The 18,215-nt window shown below is 38.8% G+C and overlaps 3 protein-coding genes across 4 annotated transcripts in view; 1 reads left to right on the top strand and 2 right to left on the bottom strand.

The window, feature by feature from the left end:
- LOC122073367 (transcription initiation factor IIA subunit 1-like) overlaps positions 1–1,046 on the top strand; it is a 10,247-nt gene extending 9,201 nt beyond the window's left edge. For both annotated transcript variants that reach the window (XM_042637948.1, XM_042637946.1), the window contains exon 11: positions 820–1,046. In XM_042637948.1, the coding sequence (XP_042493882.1) occupies positions 820–843 (24 nt within the window). In that variant the 3' untranslated portion in view covers positions 844–1,046. The remainder of the gene's footprint in view (positions 1–819) is intronic.
- Positions 1,047–6,020: 4,974 nt separating this feature from the next.
- LOC122074656 (uncharacterized protein At4g14450, chloroplastic-like) lies at positions 6,021–6,689 on the bottom strand. Its single transcript, XM_042639574.1, has one exon. It carries the CDS (start codon positions 6,496–6,498, stop codon positions 6,148–6,150), a length of 351 nt encoding a protein of 116 aa, XP_042495508.1. The 5' UTR covers positions 6,499–6,689; the 3' UTR covers positions 6,021–6,147.
- Positions 6,690–11,649: 4,960 nt separating this feature from the next.
- On the bottom strand, positions 11,650–18,061 carry LOC122072870 (DNA repair protein RAD5B). Its single transcript, XM_042637292.1, has 18 exons — positions 17,172–18,061; positions 16,854–16,987; positions 16,567–16,702; positions 16,422–16,475; positions 16,000–16,137; positions 15,732–15,883; positions 15,541–15,625; positions 15,204–15,419; positions 14,976–15,119; positions 14,716–14,868; positions 14,328–14,395; positions 13,998–14,120; positions 13,804–13,903; positions 13,480–13,592; positions 12,809–13,382; positions 12,312–12,383; positions 12,096–12,194; positions 11,650–11,928 (listed from the first exon to the last, which is right to left on the bottom strand). Exons 1-18 carry the CDS (start codon positions 17,955–17,957, stop codon positions 11,806–11,808), a joined length of 3,270 nt encoding a protein of 1,089 aa, XP_042493226.1. The 5' UTR covers positions 17,958–18,061; the 3' UTR covers positions 11,650–11,805.
- Positions 18,062–18,215: the final 154 nt, after the last annotated feature.

Raw genomic sequence — 18,215 nt, 5'->3', positions numbered from 1 at the left:
ATGAAGTGGATGTCTCTTCCCTTTCCACGTCTTAGATTCAGTGGACAATCTAAGATTTGCAAAAGTGTGTTGAGTATGCCTGGCTGTGAGCTTAAATGGAGTATGGTACCAAGACAGCTATAATAGGGTACGTGGATATCATTACATATTGCAAATGTCAGCACAAGTATTTGTGAATCTATGAACATTTATTTTTTATTTCTGGGTGGGAAGGATGATCACTTGAGGAAGACTCAATAATGTAGATGTGGAAGTGTCAAAAGGGAAGAGGGGGGGGGGGGGGGGTTACCCAATCTGTCTTACAATATCATTCCAAATTTTGGCATAACCCCGAAGTTCTAATTCTGATCTTGTACCCAACCTCTCCTACAATATTAGTGGATTCCAAATTTTGGCATAACCCTGAATTTCTAGTCCTGATCTTGTACCCAAGCTCGTCAAATCATGTATGGGAATGACTTGGCTAAATCCCATTTCTGAAAGATGCAATGTACAGTAGCAATCCAATGTATTTCTAGGAAAGTTTGCGGCTTTAGCCTTTGTTTCTTCCTTCTATTTTTATTTCCTTAGTGTAAAAAACAACTCAATAAGGAAAACCACATTTTGGCATGCTCTAGCTCTGGACTGCTGAGGTAAAAATTAATGATGCTGTTACACTTTCAATCCCTTAGATATATGCTCGAGTCTAAAGACTAAACTCTATGGACAATGTTTCAAGTGTCAGCGTTTACAATCACTGCAGTTGTTCACAGTATACAAAACTATGCATGTGTTATAATTACCTTTCCTCTTCTGATATTTGTGAAATGAACATTGCAGGCCAATGGAGAATTTGATTTCTAAGGCTGCTAATGACAGTTATGCTGCAGCATTATGATGGCTGAGATTTTATTTTAGTTTTTTTTCCTTTTATTTTTTATTCTGTTTACCTGGTATCTCTTGTGAACTCTAGAGTCTCTTGTATACAAAAATCTAGGAAAGAGAGAAGCAAAAAAAATATGAATTTTTTCTTCAGACATAATATGCATTGCATTGATTTTTTTTTTCTTATAACGAGGAGGATTAGTGAATTAGAATCTCTCATCATCGTTCATTGCAATCCTTATAGCAATTGAGAAAAGCACATGTTAGAACATGGGCAATCAAGATTCTAAATCACAAGAAGTTCGAGCCTCCTGGTTGTCCCAGTCTAGTTGGAGTAGGGGTAGTCATATCTTGGATCCTCCAATGGTATCCTTACTACATGAATATGACAGTACACACAGATTCAATGGATTCTGCTAGCCCAGATATGCATCCACAACATGGCCACTGGGTTGGTCTAGGCCAGATATGGATATCCTCACATGATCAGCTCCACATATGTAACCACAATGGATCCCAAGCCAATACAAACTATGTTAAATGATAGGAGAGATATAGCTAGATAGTTTTGAATGTAACTCTCTTCTGATAGATAAATAAAAGTACTTTCATAATAAATTCAATGCATGCACAGTTCATGTATGAAACCTTCACCAAGAAAAACATGAGGCCCTATCTCTGCCACATGGTAATACATACTTTATAGAGTAATATTTGGAACCAAGTGATTGAAGGTCATATAAAGTATAAATATCATTGGACCGAGTTTTCAAACCTCCAACAGTAGAAGGTGAGAGTGAATGATGACATCTCTATATATCACGAGTCCAATTAAGAGTGTCATATCATCCAATTAAGAGTGTCAAATCACCGAAGAGTTATCACATTTACCATCTACACCGAAAAAGTCGGCTCTCTCTGTCAATGCGGGCGATTACATTTTGACGACATTAAACACCTTATTTCTTACTTAGGTGTGTGTGCATTTGATTATGTTAGGGCTGTGAACGTACATTGTGTGTGTATATTTTCTTATTTATTATGTATTTATTCGTGGATTGTTTAGATAGTCAGGGCGAACTGTCTAGATGGTTAAGGTGAACTGAGGATTGTGTGGATTAGGTGCACGGTCTCAAGTTCAATTCCCCATTTGTGCATCTCCGATTTAAGTGGTTCAAGGTCTTAGTTCGATTTCTCATTTGTGTATCTATGATTTAAGTGGAGATCATGGTAATGGGTTGCTGTGCTAGTCTCCCCGAGAATTAGTCGAAGCGCGCATAAATTGGCCGAACACCTTGGTTAAAAAAAAAAAAAAAAAAAAAAAAAGAATGTGAATGTGCTCACAGATAGGGGTGTCAACCGGTCGGGCCGATCTGATTTCGGTCGGGGGTTTAATCGGGCTTGAAGACTTTCAAAGGTTACACCGTGTCCGCCCATTTAACTAATCGGGCTTAGTTATTGAGGGCATGGTACACTTTATATTCGGTCGGTCGGCCTCGAGCTATAATCGGGCTACCTTAATTGAGTTTTAATCAGGCCTTAACCGGCCTACGGACATGTTTAATGTTAAACGGACTTTAACCGGTTTTTAAACGGGCCCTCTTTAAAATGTGCTCTTATATTCCAGCCCACTCATGCAAGCCCAAAAAAATGAAAATAAATCAATAAATGATACCAAATATAACCATTATTTAAAATGTGAACATGTCTTTATTTTTTAGTTTTTATTCTTTAATTTGGGGGGTAAAATAGGTATTCTACAATCATTAAAGGGTCGGGCCAAGTCGGTGCACAATAGGCCGGTCTAGGTCGGGCGTTATTCGGTCGGTCTCGGTCGGACGCCCGTCGGTCAAAGTAGTAAAACCGAGACAAACCATTTATAAACGGGTCGAGCTCAAGCCCGACATGTTTAATAAATGGTCTGGGCTGGGCCGATCTATAAACGATCGGTCCCGGTCGATTTAGTCGGGTCGGGCCACGAATTGACACCCCTACTCACATATTCCCTTGTTAGGAGGAGCCAAGAAGGATCCAATCTATTACGGATAGAATTATTTGACCGAATTCCGATATATTCTTGTCCCTGCCATAGGTGCAAGAAAAGTTTCGCCAATATCACTGGGGTTGAAATACGGTGTTTTGGGAAAACCCAAGTCCCCCTTGTCTACTTTGTCAAGTTTTGCCAAACGTGTGGGATTCTCCCATGCCTAATGATTGGAAGATTGGAAACATCAATGTATCAGAAAAAAAAAAAAAAGAAAGAAATATTGGAACATCAGTCCGATATGCAATTCTTGCAGTTGAAGACCAAGATTTTCCTCTTATTATGGAAGGAAATAAACACTCACTGATTGTGCAGCACGTGTACCAATGTGGGGTCAGTGAAGGAGCACACATAGGTATAGATAGTGGGTGAAATTTTTGTATTTCGTAGTGGTGGGGGTGTCATTTTACATCCCCTTGTATATGGCCAGATACCACACGATAAGGAACGCTCTTTTGTCCGTTGTTATATTAGTATATAGTTTTTCTGAAATTAATCCATGGGTCGAATCGGTAATTGTGTGAATAGATACACAATCTCAGGTTCGAAATGTAATTTTGATGACAGCTGAATTTGTAAACACAAGCGACAACATTTAAGAAACCAGATCATCTCCAGCGCTCTATACACATACCATGCATCCAACGACTGAAGGTACATATCTGGGTGTTGCCAGCCAGCCAGCCATCCAACGCGTTTGGAGAGGATCTAGATCCCAAGTTTTAAATCACAATATGACTAATCTTGGTCGCAGGCTCATCTCCAGTGACTCTGGAGGGAGAGAGAGAGAGAGAGAGAGAGAGAGAGAGAGAGAGAGAGAGAGAGAGAGAGAGAGAGATGGCCCATGAATAAAGCTCTCTCCACATGCTGTGGAGAACTTTTTCCTCCCTATTAAAAATAGAGGATACCTAAGGTAAGGCCTTGATACTATTAGATTATTAATTGTTCGATTCCTCAATATGTGGTCTTTGCTGGTCCCTCTTTCAAGTTGAACAGAAAGACATTAGACTCCAAAAATTAATTAAGCCCTTATCGTGTAGTTTACTTACAGGAAGAGTGTAGAATTGCGCAACACCACCTTTTATTGTCTCACAAGTCTTGAATAAAGATAAAACCCAAAGTGATTCCAATGCATAAAGAACAGCAATGGAAGCAGAAAACCCTGCTTATGAATTGTTAGATTGGGGTCCTTCATCAACCCAGATGTTAAACCCTGGTTATCTGGGAAAAAAAAGATTCGAATCCAACCTTTTTTTTTAATCTGATATTCTCTCAATCTTTGACTGTGACATGGACAGAAGAACTATATTTTTTTAACTGTTTTCTTGATATGAGATAAGAGAGATCTCAATGTTCTGATCGACAGATGTAGCTGTTGCAACAAGCCCTTTAATATATAAGACAAAAGGTAAGGCAAAGCCATGGCCCTGATGAATTGGTGATAGGCCACCACCCAAGCAGGAATATAAAATTACTGGCCCATCAAATTTGGTAAAAAGAAAAGAACAACTCTGACTAGACCAGGTTCCTTTCCATGGTAGTTTAAATAAACTATCTGATCTCTTTTCACTTTCAAGGCTTCCATTGTAGAACCTGTGAAGCTCATAAAGGACTCCCACTTCTGGTCATTACCTTCTCTATACGTGAGCCATACGTTCTTGGACAATTTGGATGCCATCCCTGATTATAAATAAGCATCCAGAGGAATTTCAAATGAGGAAAAAAGTTGAGATAATTGAACCTTTTTTGCTTGGCTAAAGTGTTCTTAAAAAACATATGCAAGGACAGGATTTCAAATGACAAGGCCATTAAAATGTGGGGTAGATTACTGGGTTGCAGTTCCTTCTTTAATTCTAAATGGTCAAACTAACACTAACCAGCAATGGCTAAGGAATCCTCACGAACACCTTCTCACCCAACCCTTCTTTACCAACCTAACAACCAAGATAGAAGACTACAGCTATCACTATGGTGTTCTCAAAAATCATATGTGAGGACAGAATCTGAATGATCAGGCCCAATTATATGTTGCGTCCATTACTGTGTTGCAGTTCCTTCTTTAATTCTAAATGATCAAAGTAAACCAGACTAGCAAACCCTGGGCCTGGCTAAGCAATCCCCATCAACACCTTCTTCTTACCCAACCCTTCTCTATCAACCACCATTCAAAATAGACTGATTCCCAGTAGATGATAAAATGCATAAAATATCTCAATTCCAAAAGCTTGGCCATGGCCAGAGGGAAGGATGATGGCACCAATTGGGATCGTCTAAGATTGAGGATCTCAGATGCTTGTTCTTTGACATATAATCTAAAAGTGTTTTAACTTCTGCAATATGAACTTGTTCTTGATCTAACCTTTGGTTTCATTGGTAGTGACTCTATCTAAACAATCCATACTAGCGAACAGAAAATGGAACCATATCACATCCCGGATATAATCAAATTGCGACTGTATTTTGTAAATACGTAATTATCTTGAATATATCAACCATTTCTTTATTTTTCGATCACCTGGAAATCACAATTACTGCAAAAAGAAAATTGAGAACAGCATAGAAACAGAATTACTTTTTTCCATAGATACAGCTGAGACAACATAGAAACAGGGCACTTTAAACCAGTTTTTGATTCTTTTGGCTGCAGATATCTACTATAAGTAATGAGGAGATTGGCTTAGATTGTTTATCAGATCACAGCCCAAACCTCCCATTGAATCAAATTCCAAAATTAAAATATATTGGATATGCAATAAGGTTATAGAGGAATTTTTATATGTGGGACTATGGAGAACAGGAGTTATGAATACCATACAAGCAAAAGTAATTGATACCCAGTTCTCTTTATCCCATTGAAAAGCTACTGCAAATTGGGAGGTTGGTGAGATTCATTTGGAATTGCAGCTTATTGTTGTTTTCAGGACATCTTATGGCTCTGTAAAAGAAAAAGGTGTAGTTTTTACAGTTTTTATGACATGGTAGATTGTAAACGTAAACATCTGTATAATGATGATCTAATGATGAAATTGAATGAATGGATGCAAAGAAAAAGAAAAAAGAATCAGAACCCATGAAAGAATCCCACCAAAGAAAAAACACAGAGGACCACCAATGCGTATGAAATTGGGATATCCATTTATATTGTTCAATTGGGTATATCCAATTGATGTAAATATCATTCATATAAAATAGAACATAAATCCTCTTCAGTTTCATGTTCTGAGTATTTCTCTCTCTCTCTATCTACACCTTGAGACAAACGAAGACGAGAACGGAGGTGGAGGGTCGTAATGGAACGGAGCCGCTGGGTGCTGCCAGGATTTGAAACTGGGCTTCTCCGATTCTGCCAATTGAAATCCCTGGCGTGACGATTCCTCCCTTGACTTGACGTCAGCCGTTCGATCGGAAAGCTTAGGATTGGGCGACGCTGGCGACAATACCAAAGGCGATAGAAGAGGGATAGCGACTTTCCAATCCGATACCTGATTCGAAGGTGGGTTAACCTGTATTGATGCCGGAGCTCGCCGTTGCAGTCTAGTCGGAGCTTGCTTATTCCCTCCCCCCGAATTCCTCCCTTGTGATCCGGCCATTAATCAGCTCTCGACAAGATCTGAATTTTACAACAACCCAGATCTCAAGTACAGATAGAGAAATCGAAATCGAAAGGAAAGAAAAGATTGTAAAAGTAGAAAACCACGGAAGAGAGAGATTTCAAGTGGAAATTGACAAGTGATTCTGAGAGGTTTGTTTTCCTAGATTGTGGACACAAGCGAACCAACGGCTTTGACGTTTTATAGCCATAGAAAGTTAAAATGAGAAGAGAGAGAGATAGAGAGCGTGTGGTCTACACGTTCTGAGTTTTCACTTTTTAGTGAGTAATTGTTAAGAGATGGGAGGGTATATTTGTAACACAACCTGGGGTATATTTAGTCTCATAAATACCCCTCTTCATCATTCAAATGACAGTAAATGAGACACGTGTGGCGTTTAAAATGCTAAAATGTATGCATAGGTGAACGTATGTGTAAAGGATCTCAACTTCCGCGTTAGACCTTGTCATGGTTAGTTATTGAGCCATATCTTGTTCCCCAATTTGGTTTTGTTTTTTTTTTTTTGGGGTATAGATGTATGAATTTTTGGAATGAAAATCATTTTCGCCATGAGATTTGGGATCATTACAGCTAAAAACTGAACACGTCAAAGTTGAGTCTAACGGACTGTCTGATGGTTCAATTTAGAACTAATCAGAATCTACTAAAACTTAGAATCGGACAAAAGAAGCCAAGATCTCTTAAAATTTATGATTTTTTTTTTTTAAGATCTTAATGTAAGAAATAAGTTTCATTGATTTTCTGCTATTTTACTATTAGAAGAGGAAAACAATGACCAAAATAAATATCAGACACGATTCAACATTGAGAATCGGGTTTTAAAAATTGGTTGGAATCTAGTTCAGGTACAATCAATTCCAATAAAGTGATTTATTTGATCGGATTATGATTACTAAGCTACTCTTTGAATTGCATATATAGTACTCTAAATATTTTGATTGTTTGATAAATTCTTCAAGAGAAATGGTTTTTTGACCAACCACTGTGGAGAAGTGCACCAACGAGATGCAATAGAATAATTCACATACATAGGAGGATAGAGAAATAATTTCATGCGAATAAAAGAGAAATAGAAAGAACATGTTCATGTATCCTTTCCTTTGCCGCTCAAAAAACCTTTTTACCATTCTTCATTTAGATAAAATTTTATTGTAAAATTGTAAGCACTTTGAGGAAAGCCTGTAGTACAGTGGTGGCTACCAACTGGTGTGCTTGTGGAAGATTAGGGTGAAGAGATGGAGTGATTGACACTCCTAATCCCCTCCCCCCCCCCCCCCCCCCCACCTCAACCCACCCCACCCCCAAGAAAAAAAGTATATATGAGTGGCATGTGACCCACTTTCTCCGTTCCCCACTTCCCCCTTGCGCCCAATCCCCTTCCATACCACCATTGCGTTGGACCCAACATTGTCACCAAAATTAGAAATAGCAAGAAAATACTCTCTTGGTGTATGTACATGTTAGCGGGCACATTCAATTGGAGGATGCGAGGAAACATCTTCAATGCAAGGCAGAGAGGTATTTTGCACCCACTATATCTATGCGGAGAGAGACGCTGAGAGGTAATGCTCTTTCATTAAAAAATAAATTATTTAATTAAATTAAATTAAAAAACCTTGCATTTGTGTGACACCTTGGGGCTTTGAGTGAAAGAGGTAATCCACCCCTATTAGATTTTCAATTTTTTCAACTTTCTCAAAAACAAAAAGGGAAGAAAAGGGTGGTCAAAGACTTGAAGGGTGAGTTTTGGTGCGGCGCCTGATACTAAGTCTTTTATTTTCTTAAAAAGAATAATAATAATTCATGAGGGTATTTCTTCCCAACCACGGCACGGGTAAGGATCGGTTCTGACCAATGTTGCACCTCAGTCCTCCATTAGGTCGTGCTATCACCTTGGCCCTTCATTAGGCTGTGCTGCCACCTTGACCCTCCATCAGGTCGTGTTATTACATCGACCCTCTTTCAAGCCGTGCTGCCACTCCGGCCCTCCATCAAACAGTGTTGTCACCTCGGCCCTCCATCAGGCCTTGCTGCCACCTCGGCCTGACATCAACAACAAGGTTTTCAGAAACGTCCTTTTGTCCACCCTTACATTCAATGAACATAATTCCTATTCAGAAGGACATGACTCTGTCCACTATACGTCACCATAGACGTCTATCCCTCACATGGTTGGCCTTTTTGAGATAAGGGGAGAATATTTCCTTGGAATACCCTAAGACCCAAAATATTCCCATAATCACAGAGTCACTCCCCTCAAGGACTCCACACCTAAACAGGACTCTTCACAAGCGTCTCCCACTCTTCCTCCATTAGCAGCCTATAAATATCATGGTAAACCTCCATCAAGGGGATCGATCACTTCTTTTACTGAAAAAACTCTCTTGAACATCTGTTGTGGAAATATCTGACTTAGGCATGGGAGAGCCCCCTGTCGGATCAGCTAGGCTCTCCGCTATCATCTCTTCTGTGCATGTTAGCTAAAGTACCAAAAACTGCAGGAAGATCATCCGGTCAATTTTTGCCACATCAATAATAATAATAATAATAATAATAATAATAATAATAATAATAATAAATGTGAAAAATGAATTGGAAATTTTAATGGAGGAAAAAAAAAGGGCAAAAAAAATAAGAATATAATAATGAAAGTGATGGGTTTTTACTCCCTACACCTGGTAAAGGTCCGTACTCCCCAAGAAATATGCTATGCTTTAGAAAAAGAGTAGAGATTTATGCCGTACGTTTTGACCACGTGGTTATATAAAAAGAGAAAGACATGATATTTCTTGGAAAAATTACAAGATATTCAAATTTTGGTTTTACTGTATAAAATTAACAGCCCAATCTTCGGGTTGAAATCGTCTGCAATTTCGATCTTGTACAATTTCGTGCAATACCACTTTCAGGCGGTGACACGTGTATTGATACCAATATAATGGTCAAGATCTGGTACAACTGATAAAACATTAAATCAGTGAAGCGACATTTAAATCAAATCTGGACCATTACATTGGTATCAATATACGTGTCACCCCCTGAAGGTGGTATTTCACAGAATTGTACGAGATCGGAATTGCAGACGATTTCCCCCCCCCCCAATCTTCATTTTCAACAAATCTATCCATAACAAGGATTTAGGGGACGGTGTCGATTGATTTTACCCCTATTTTATATATATAAAAGAATATTAATTTTTTATGATTTTACCCCTGAAATGATCCGGATCGATCTCAATTGATACTAATTTGATATGGTCGATCCCAAATCGATACTTGAAATCATGATCTATAATGGATATTTTAAAATGTTAGGTTTCAAATGGTTTGTGAAAAATAATAGTTCTACGGTATAAATGGGTTGTCCTATGTGAAGATTTACAGGTACTTAAACACCTTTTCGTGATGGCTAGATTTTGAATACGAATTATATCTAAATTTGTGACACAAATCCAAAACACCATGCACCATGGTCCGATTTTGACATTGATCAATTTCAATTCTTGGCAACCAAGAAAAATCGATTTTTTAACGACAACCAAGGGTAAGAAGGTTAAAAAAAAATTAAGTTTTTTAATGACAACCGAAGGTACTTTGCCATCAGCACCTTGTAGAAGGCCCTCTGCTACCGCTCCAAGATCCTTTTTGTCCTCCATCATTCCTTCTAGTACAAGTGCCCACTGTTCTCATGCAGCATGCCACTTCCCAGTTGCCAACTGGCTATCCTCAGTTGCCCAACTGGCAAATGTTAGGAAGGGTCTGAGTTGGATCCTGCGGCGTGGAGAGGTAAGAGAACAAAAGAAAGACCCATCGAAGATGATATTTCTTCAATTTAGGTTGTATATATGCCGATATATTATTAAATAATTGAAATAAGATAAGAGTTAAATACATTGAACCCAAGGGGTACTGTAGTTGGTGAGCAATGAACTTGGTACGAGTCGTAAACTTGAACGTCCTGAGTTCGACTCCCGCTAGGCACACCTTGAGTCACTCACACGAGGGTGTTTAGTGTTTTTCATTGCTTTCAGTGAAACTTGAATGGTTCTCATTCAACCCCGGTATGACCCCGTCCATGCGATTGTGGGATCAGTATAGGTCCACAAGACTAGTCAGGCCAAAGGCTTGGATACTCGTCATTAGTAAAAAAAAAATGTTAAATACATTGTATAACCACAACCCATACGTAGTTTAGATGTTATCATACATTAGATGACACATACATATATGTATACACATACGAATACACATATGCTGAGTCATGATCCAAGAACGTTCTCTTCTTGTTACCCTCCATGGATTGGAAATTGTAACGTGTGGAAATGTTTATATGCTCATGGGCAGCACGGCACATTTAATCAAACTAATTCAGATTTTGGAAGCAAATTAGAACCCATACTTGTATTTCTTGAATTTATACATAGCCACACCTAACCCGTGTAACAAATCAGTCATGAGAAGACTCAATCAAAAACATCTGTTAACACACAGTGCCTTTGTAGCAATAGAACTACACTCAGTGGTGTGACCTGACTCCTCAACCTCCATTGAAAAAGCCTGCTTCCCCATCTCAATCCAAACTCTACAAATCAACTCTTTCATGATCTTTTTTTTATAAGGCTATATTCATGGCTTCAAGGCTTTTCCTCACGTTGCCAATTAATCGGGCCAGGGTGGCCCCATTTAAATAACCAGTCCTTAATCCTCATATGCTAGGTATGATCCATTTATAAACAATCAATTAAGTACCATCTTTAATTGGACTAAACAGGCCTTATTTGGGCTTCAAACAGACTCATGACACATCTCTAAACAAGCAATAATCAGGTTTTAAATGGTCTTTATCTATGTCGAGCCCTAAGCAAGTTCTAAGCAAAGCTATATACGAACTTTAAATAGGTCAGGCTATTAATCAGATGCCAATCAGGTAGCACTCTTGCACCGGGAATGACCTATTAATAAATTTGTCAAACTGCTTATTAAGGTTCAACCCAAAACATTTATTAATTAGGCCGGGCTCGGTCAGGCCTATAATTGACACCCCTATTGGCTATTGCCAATGGTAGCCCAAATGGGCAAAATGCCATCAAACTGATCTTGTAGATGGAGAAGCTTCTTTAAGCAGTAAGGATGAAGATTTTAATGGCTTTTCATTATTTTTATATGCTTAGTAGCATAGTTTAAGCTGCAAAACATTTCCATATCATTCCTGCATATATTTACATATGTATTTACTTTCTCCTCTCTAACAAAACAAAGACATAAATATGGACAACTCTACTGAGTTCTATCTAAAAAGCATTTTGAGATCCTCCAGCCTAGTAGATCTCTCTTCCTCATCAGTGAGGGCTCCTGCTATCATCCTTTGCTTCCTTGCTTGGACCTCTTGCATCCTCTCCTCCACTGTTTCCTGCAACCCAACAGAAATCTAAATTGAAAAACAAAAATCCACCAAGTAAGAACATTAGACTTGGTGTTAACCCACATGTCCCGATACACCTCTGCCTATTTGTTTCCTAAATTCACTTCTCTTCACGGAGGGACTAATGTTCATCCAAGTTTAGATAGGAACTTTACCTTAACAATGAATCTTTTCACACAAACCCTTTGTTTCTGGCCAATCCGATGGATTCGCATTATGGCTTGTTCCTCTGATGCAGGATTCCACCATGGATCCTAGTGATTTCAAAGACAAAGGAAATCAATTAGAGAAATGAATTTCTCTTTTCTTGTTTTTCTAAAATTAGAAATCATCTTTGTATCTGAAATTGCCGGGGAAAGAATGAAATTCACCATTATGAAAACATGAGATGCTGCAGTCAAATTTAAACCAACACCCCCAGCTTTCAATGACATCAACAACACCTGAAAATGAGAGATAATTGACTAATTGTAATTCACCCAAACGAGAAAGTGCAAATGAGCTCAACAAGATTTCAGATCAAGACTTGCAATTAATGTTAACACTTCAGCTTGCTTGCATTTTAGTACATGAGTGGTAGAAATATATACAGATTAGTAGACAGATAGATGAAAAATACATTTTTTTCTGTTTTCTGTAATGGCTTCAAGTAAGAACAGTTAAAATATGAACAAATCAACATTGTTAATTGTATTGAAGCAACTGAGGATTCAGAGGGAAGTATGCATAGCGTCTATCTATTAAGATGGCCACAATTAAAGCAAGAGTTGGAAGAGAATCCATATCAAATACTTCTAATTAAGGAAAACCAATGGTTGAAACCATCAAAATTTTGGAAAACTAAAAGAGAGAAGCTAAAGATTTTTACCTTTTTCTCATTGTTCTCACTAAACTCCTTCAAAACCCTCCCTCTTTGCTTTTGATCCACTTTTCCATCAAACCTTAAGAACTTAATTCCTTTGTTCTCCAGAGGGGTCTGTATCAGATCAAAAAAAGAAGTCCATTGACTAAAGATAATGCTCTTTTCACCAGTACTAGATGCAAGCTCCAGGCAATCAAGGAGCTTCAAAACCTTGCATGATTCCTTCCAGTTCTCAATATCAATCCAGAACTGGTTGTCTAATGGGCATGTTATGAGTTCACTCTTCTTCAACGACGTCCTACAAATTGGGCAGACACCTCCTTCTTGGGCTGGCCAGCTCTTGAGCAGACACTCCCTACACATCCCGTGTGCACATGGAGTGAGTACATGATCATCTGGAAACTCTAGGCAGATTGGGCACTCGGTGTTTTTGCCCTGACGGATATCCTCCACAACCTCTTCAACATAAGCTCGAGTTGGGACTATCTGATTCCGGTTGGATCGATTAGAGTTGCCTTCAAGGAACCGCCTTGCAAGCTTGTCCAACTCTGCATACCGCTCGCTTTTGGTATCACATCGGCTGAATTTTTCAGATCAAAACGGATCAAAAGAGGGAAAAGGACAAATGATTGATTATGACAAACACATACTTTGAAAGGTTTTAAGCTTTGAATCACCTCATGACAAGAAATGGGTGGTTGCAGCACTGCCTCAATCGGAGTAGAAGCTCAAGAATATTTGCATAATTGTGGAGCGCCTTGCCTTGTGCCACTAACTTGTCAAACTGGACCTGATTCCACAATCCACCATAAATGGTAAACTTCCAATGGTAAGCAACTGGAGCAAGTTGAGCAATTAAGAAACAACCACGAAATGAAGTGAGAAGCTTGTCTTTCTTCCAATATCTGATGAGATTGTTCTTCCAATTTCCATTAATAATGTATATGTAGAAAATATAAACAGATGGTAAGTACTACGTTGCACTTCCATTGCAAATTTACCTTTGATCTCTTAAAGAGGGCATCATAGAAATCCCGTTCAACTTGAGATTGTACACACACAACGGTTTTGATCTCAACAGGTGGGAGAACCAGTATGGGCCTGAATCATATATATATTTATGTCAAACAATATGACAGGAAAAGTAAATTTTGTTCCTATATTTTAGTGAGAAGAAAAAAGTGAACTAACCCACCTCCCGTATTTGTCTTTTGATTCCTTGGTTCTCCTTAGCATCAGTGGCCTAAGGATAGCCTTAATCAATCTCAAGCCTCTTTCTTCGCCATTTTCATAAGGCCTTTGAATGAATTTATTCCACCTTATAAATAGGTAAAATAATGAAATAAGAACAAAAAGACTGAAGCTGACACAAACTACAACAGGCATTGATGTACTAACATCAACAACTTCCAAACACCCCGAAAGAAATCACAGAAGTTGCACTATTGATATATATATATATATATATATTCAAATACTCTGGGTGTAGTTCATCTGTCACTCTATCAGGAGTTTTAATCCATACCAGGCCCAGTTGCACCATGGCTCAACGTGCAAAAAGCACAAAAGGCTGTAGAGGTCTTCCAAACGGTTCTGCACCCATCAATAAGAAGTTTCTGTAAGTAATTAAGAGATGGTACATATATAGCTTGCTAATTATTCAATAAGTTAAATAATCAGAAATAACTAATCCCTGAAGTCATGAACTATGTTGTTAACCAACTCCTAAATTGTTTACATCATTGGTCCTTCTAAATGATGCTAATAATAAAAAAATAAAAGAAACAATTTTATCCCACAAGTAAACTATTCATTCCTAAACTACCCTTGGCAGTTTTGCTAACTATTCTCCCAGGATGTAAAGCAATTAGAATCAAGTAAAGAATAATACAGCAAATATAAATAACACAAACCTGGAGAGGAGTTCCTGTCAGACACCACCTGCAATGTGAGGATAATGCAAAGGCTGCCTGAGCAACAAGGGTCTTTGAGGATTTAATTGTGTGTGCTTCATCAAGCACCACCCTGAACCACTCTACTCGGTGGAGAATGCTTAATTCCGGACCCTGTTATCAAAACAAAAATTCTGTTATAATTAATAAAAGAATACTATAGAAGAATAAAGACAAGGAGGGAAGGGAGAGTGGATAAGAACTAAGATTGTATTTCTTACTTGTTTGTAAGCGGAACTTAAGACTCCGTACGTTGTCAAGACCACATCAGGTTCTGAAAACACTTTGGGGTTGATGCTCTTATCACCACCATAGTGGACAACAACTGAAATACAGCCTGGCTTCGAATGGGCTTCAAGCTCATCCTGGAACATCACTCAAATAGCAAGAATCTGTCCATTAAAGAAAAGGCTAACAAATGTTAAAAGACAACATGAAGTAAAGCTCACCTTCCACTGGCTTAACAATGCCATAGGGCAGACAATAAGAGTGCCCCCTTTTACTATTGTTTTGGCCTTCTTTTGAGAGACCTTCATTTTATTCTCAGTATCATCTGCACGATGTGTGGTGGGCTTTTGATCAACGGGGATACCCTTGCCTCGCATTGCAAGTATAAGAGCAATTGTCATCACAGTCTTCCCAAGCCCCATAGCATCTGCTAAAATCTATAAAAAGATGCACTCCTTGTGACAAAGAAGTTCCACACTGGAAATAATAACATAAACATACATTTCTTTTAGGCAAGAATCCACACTGAGATGGCCTAAAGATTCAAAAGAAACTCACTCCTCCTCTAGCCATCTGAGTTGCCCTAGGGAATTGAGCAGTTGCTTCCCCTGAGAAGATGTTCACATAAATTGAAGGAGCTCTCCTGATCAATAGCATACTTGATCAATACCAGCTATACTAACTTCATAAAAGACACTTCTATAGACTGCAAATTTAAATTTGGTTCAGTTCTTTGTGTAATTGCATACCTGTCAGAGACACGATAAGCTGACCAGCATGGATGTAGTGTTTTTGCTGCCTCCTCGACGTCTAAGCCCTTCTCCAATTCTGACATCCAGTGGAGAGCTTGTCTCTGGTATGGCTTTAAATTACAATTTAGTGTGATCGGGGGTTCCATCTCCTGAATTTTTTTGGAAAAAGGGAGGTTCATTGCTAGAAGAAATGGATTATGAACAAGAGAGGTTTATAACTAAAATAAACAGAATCTAAAAATTAAAATACATTATTTTGCAGTACCTGCAAGTTGTATACATCTGCTGTACCAACAAGCTTGTTCAATGCTGACTCTGAGATAGCTTGTTCATCATTGTTTGGTTCGCTAACCTGTTGACTGCCCTTTCTTCTTTTGGTGCTCGAAAAGAGATCCGAATCCCCCTATTTTTTACCAGAATACATCGTTAGGATTTCAGACTGAAAAACAGAGCATCATTACCAGCTTTTCAAAGATTGATAGCATGCAAGTGCGTTTACATGTAAAAGAAAATCATGCCCAGTCACAATGTGGATACTTATGTAAGTAGAGTTTAAAAATCAAAGCCGAAAGTGAGCAGTGACAAATACTGGCCTTGCACAAATACAAACAGAAGAAACAATTTTTGTCACTACACTTATAAGAAGCATGAGTTGGTAAAGGTAAGAGATATTTTAGCCCCACATACTTTCAGATTTAACTTGCGTTTTCGACTATCAAGCTCCTCTGGTGTGAATTCTGCCTGGTATACATGCACCATAAACAAAATATAAGTTCTGAGACATGGGAAAAGGAATAATCAAATTGTCAAGGGGAGGGAGGATGGTGCAGACCTGCTGAAATGGTTTGATATTCAACAGCTGGAACAAATTTAGGAGAGGCCCAGAAGTTGAGTATGACATAGATGGTTCTATAATATTCCATGAAGACGGATCCCCCTGGCCCAAAATTGAATGATGCACATAAAAACTGCAACAACAGAAGAAACAGATACAATTTGGTATTTCCTCAAAGTGTCCATTCAACCAAAATCAAATCAGATAATAGCTACATATATGCCAAGAGGATAGGAAAATGAGAAGAATAGGAGAACTTGTATATCTGTTGGTGAACAATTTACCTCAAGTATAATGGGATTTCTTGCATCAGCCTAAGGACAGAAGGTGTGCCCACGAAACGACCACATAACTTCACCTTGGTAGAACTAACAAGGGGGACGATGCATTTTGCCCAATCCATCGCCATCCTCCCAATCTGAAACAATTCACGTTTATAATTCATCGGTAGTGAAATATACTAGAAAGTTACAAAACATAATCTCAATCTGCCAAAGTTATTAGGATATTATAGCAGGTATGAAATGAGCATGGATAGTGATTAAAAAAAGTACAACAAATGAAATCAAAGGAAACCCAGGAACATAGGATTAGTGACAAACCTCCCCTGATCGTTTGGTTGAGAAGCGAACAATGTCTGAAAATCTCTTAGGGAGAGCAAAATGAACGATCTCATTGAACTCCAATCTCTTCCTTTTGCACGTAGAAAACCCCGTGACAGAAGTCATCCCCACCAGAAACCAGTCTGCTTCTTCTGGGAACTCGCCATCCTCTACATCTGGACTCGAAATGGGGCTTTCTTGCTTGACACGAGAAGGAACCCATGGAAGACGAGTGTTAGCCGTTTGTCGTTTACTTTCTAAATTTATAGGGTTCTTCTCACAACCTTTATCGAGATCTTCCTCCTTTACTCTACTCTTCCTCTCCAACAACTTTGCTAAGTTCTTCTCAAAAACTGACTTATGCCCTTTAACATGTTGAGCATCGAGTGGATCGCTGGAACTTGCACAACCCACATCGAGTGGTTCCTCCTTTACTCTGATCTTCGTCTCCAACTCGTTGTCAGGGTTCTTCTCGAAACCCATTGCAAGCTCTTCCATCTTCACTTCAGCCTTTGGGTCCAACACTTTAATGGGATCAGCTCCGGCAGAATCTGCTGGCATCTTTTCCTTTATCTGGGTAGAGATCCGGGCTCCCGTACTCGTCCGCTTCACATCCACCGGCGGATTTGGAAACCCAGGAGTATCGAGCATGTGACTTATAACTGCATCTGGTCTGTTTCCACAGACTAAAAATGCTTGGAGGATCTCTGATTCTGGCACTTCGGCTCCCAGAACCGTCCGGATCATCTTGACTTTCTGTTCATCGTCGAGTATAATTGTCGCCATATCGTAAAAACTAAAAACGGTCAGTATCAACTGCGAAGAGAGTTCGGAAAGGGAAGTGACTGGGATTTGATAAAATAAAAAAAAAAAAAAAAAAAGGAAAAAAGAGAGAAGAATATGAGAGAGGAATTCAATTCTTGCAGAAATAGAGTGGAAGGTTTAGTGAGAAAGGGAAGAGGTTTCAAATTAGTACTTATCACAGAAATTTCAAAATTTTTAGAATTTTGGCGCGAAAGAGGAGACGCTTTAGTCTAGCTTTTC

The sequence above is a fragment of the Macadamia integrifolia genome, chromosome 3 (genome assembly GCF_013358625.1).
Source record: "Macadamia integrifolia cultivar HAES 741 chromosome 3, SCU_Mint_v3, whole genome shotgun sequence".
Taxonomy (NCBI): Eukaryota; Viridiplantae; Streptophyta; class Magnoliopsida; order Proteales; family Proteaceae; genus Macadamia; species Macadamia integrifolia.
The sequence above is the reverse complement of the archived record's forward strand: the minus strand, read 5'-3'. Positions and strand labels throughout refer to the sequence as shown.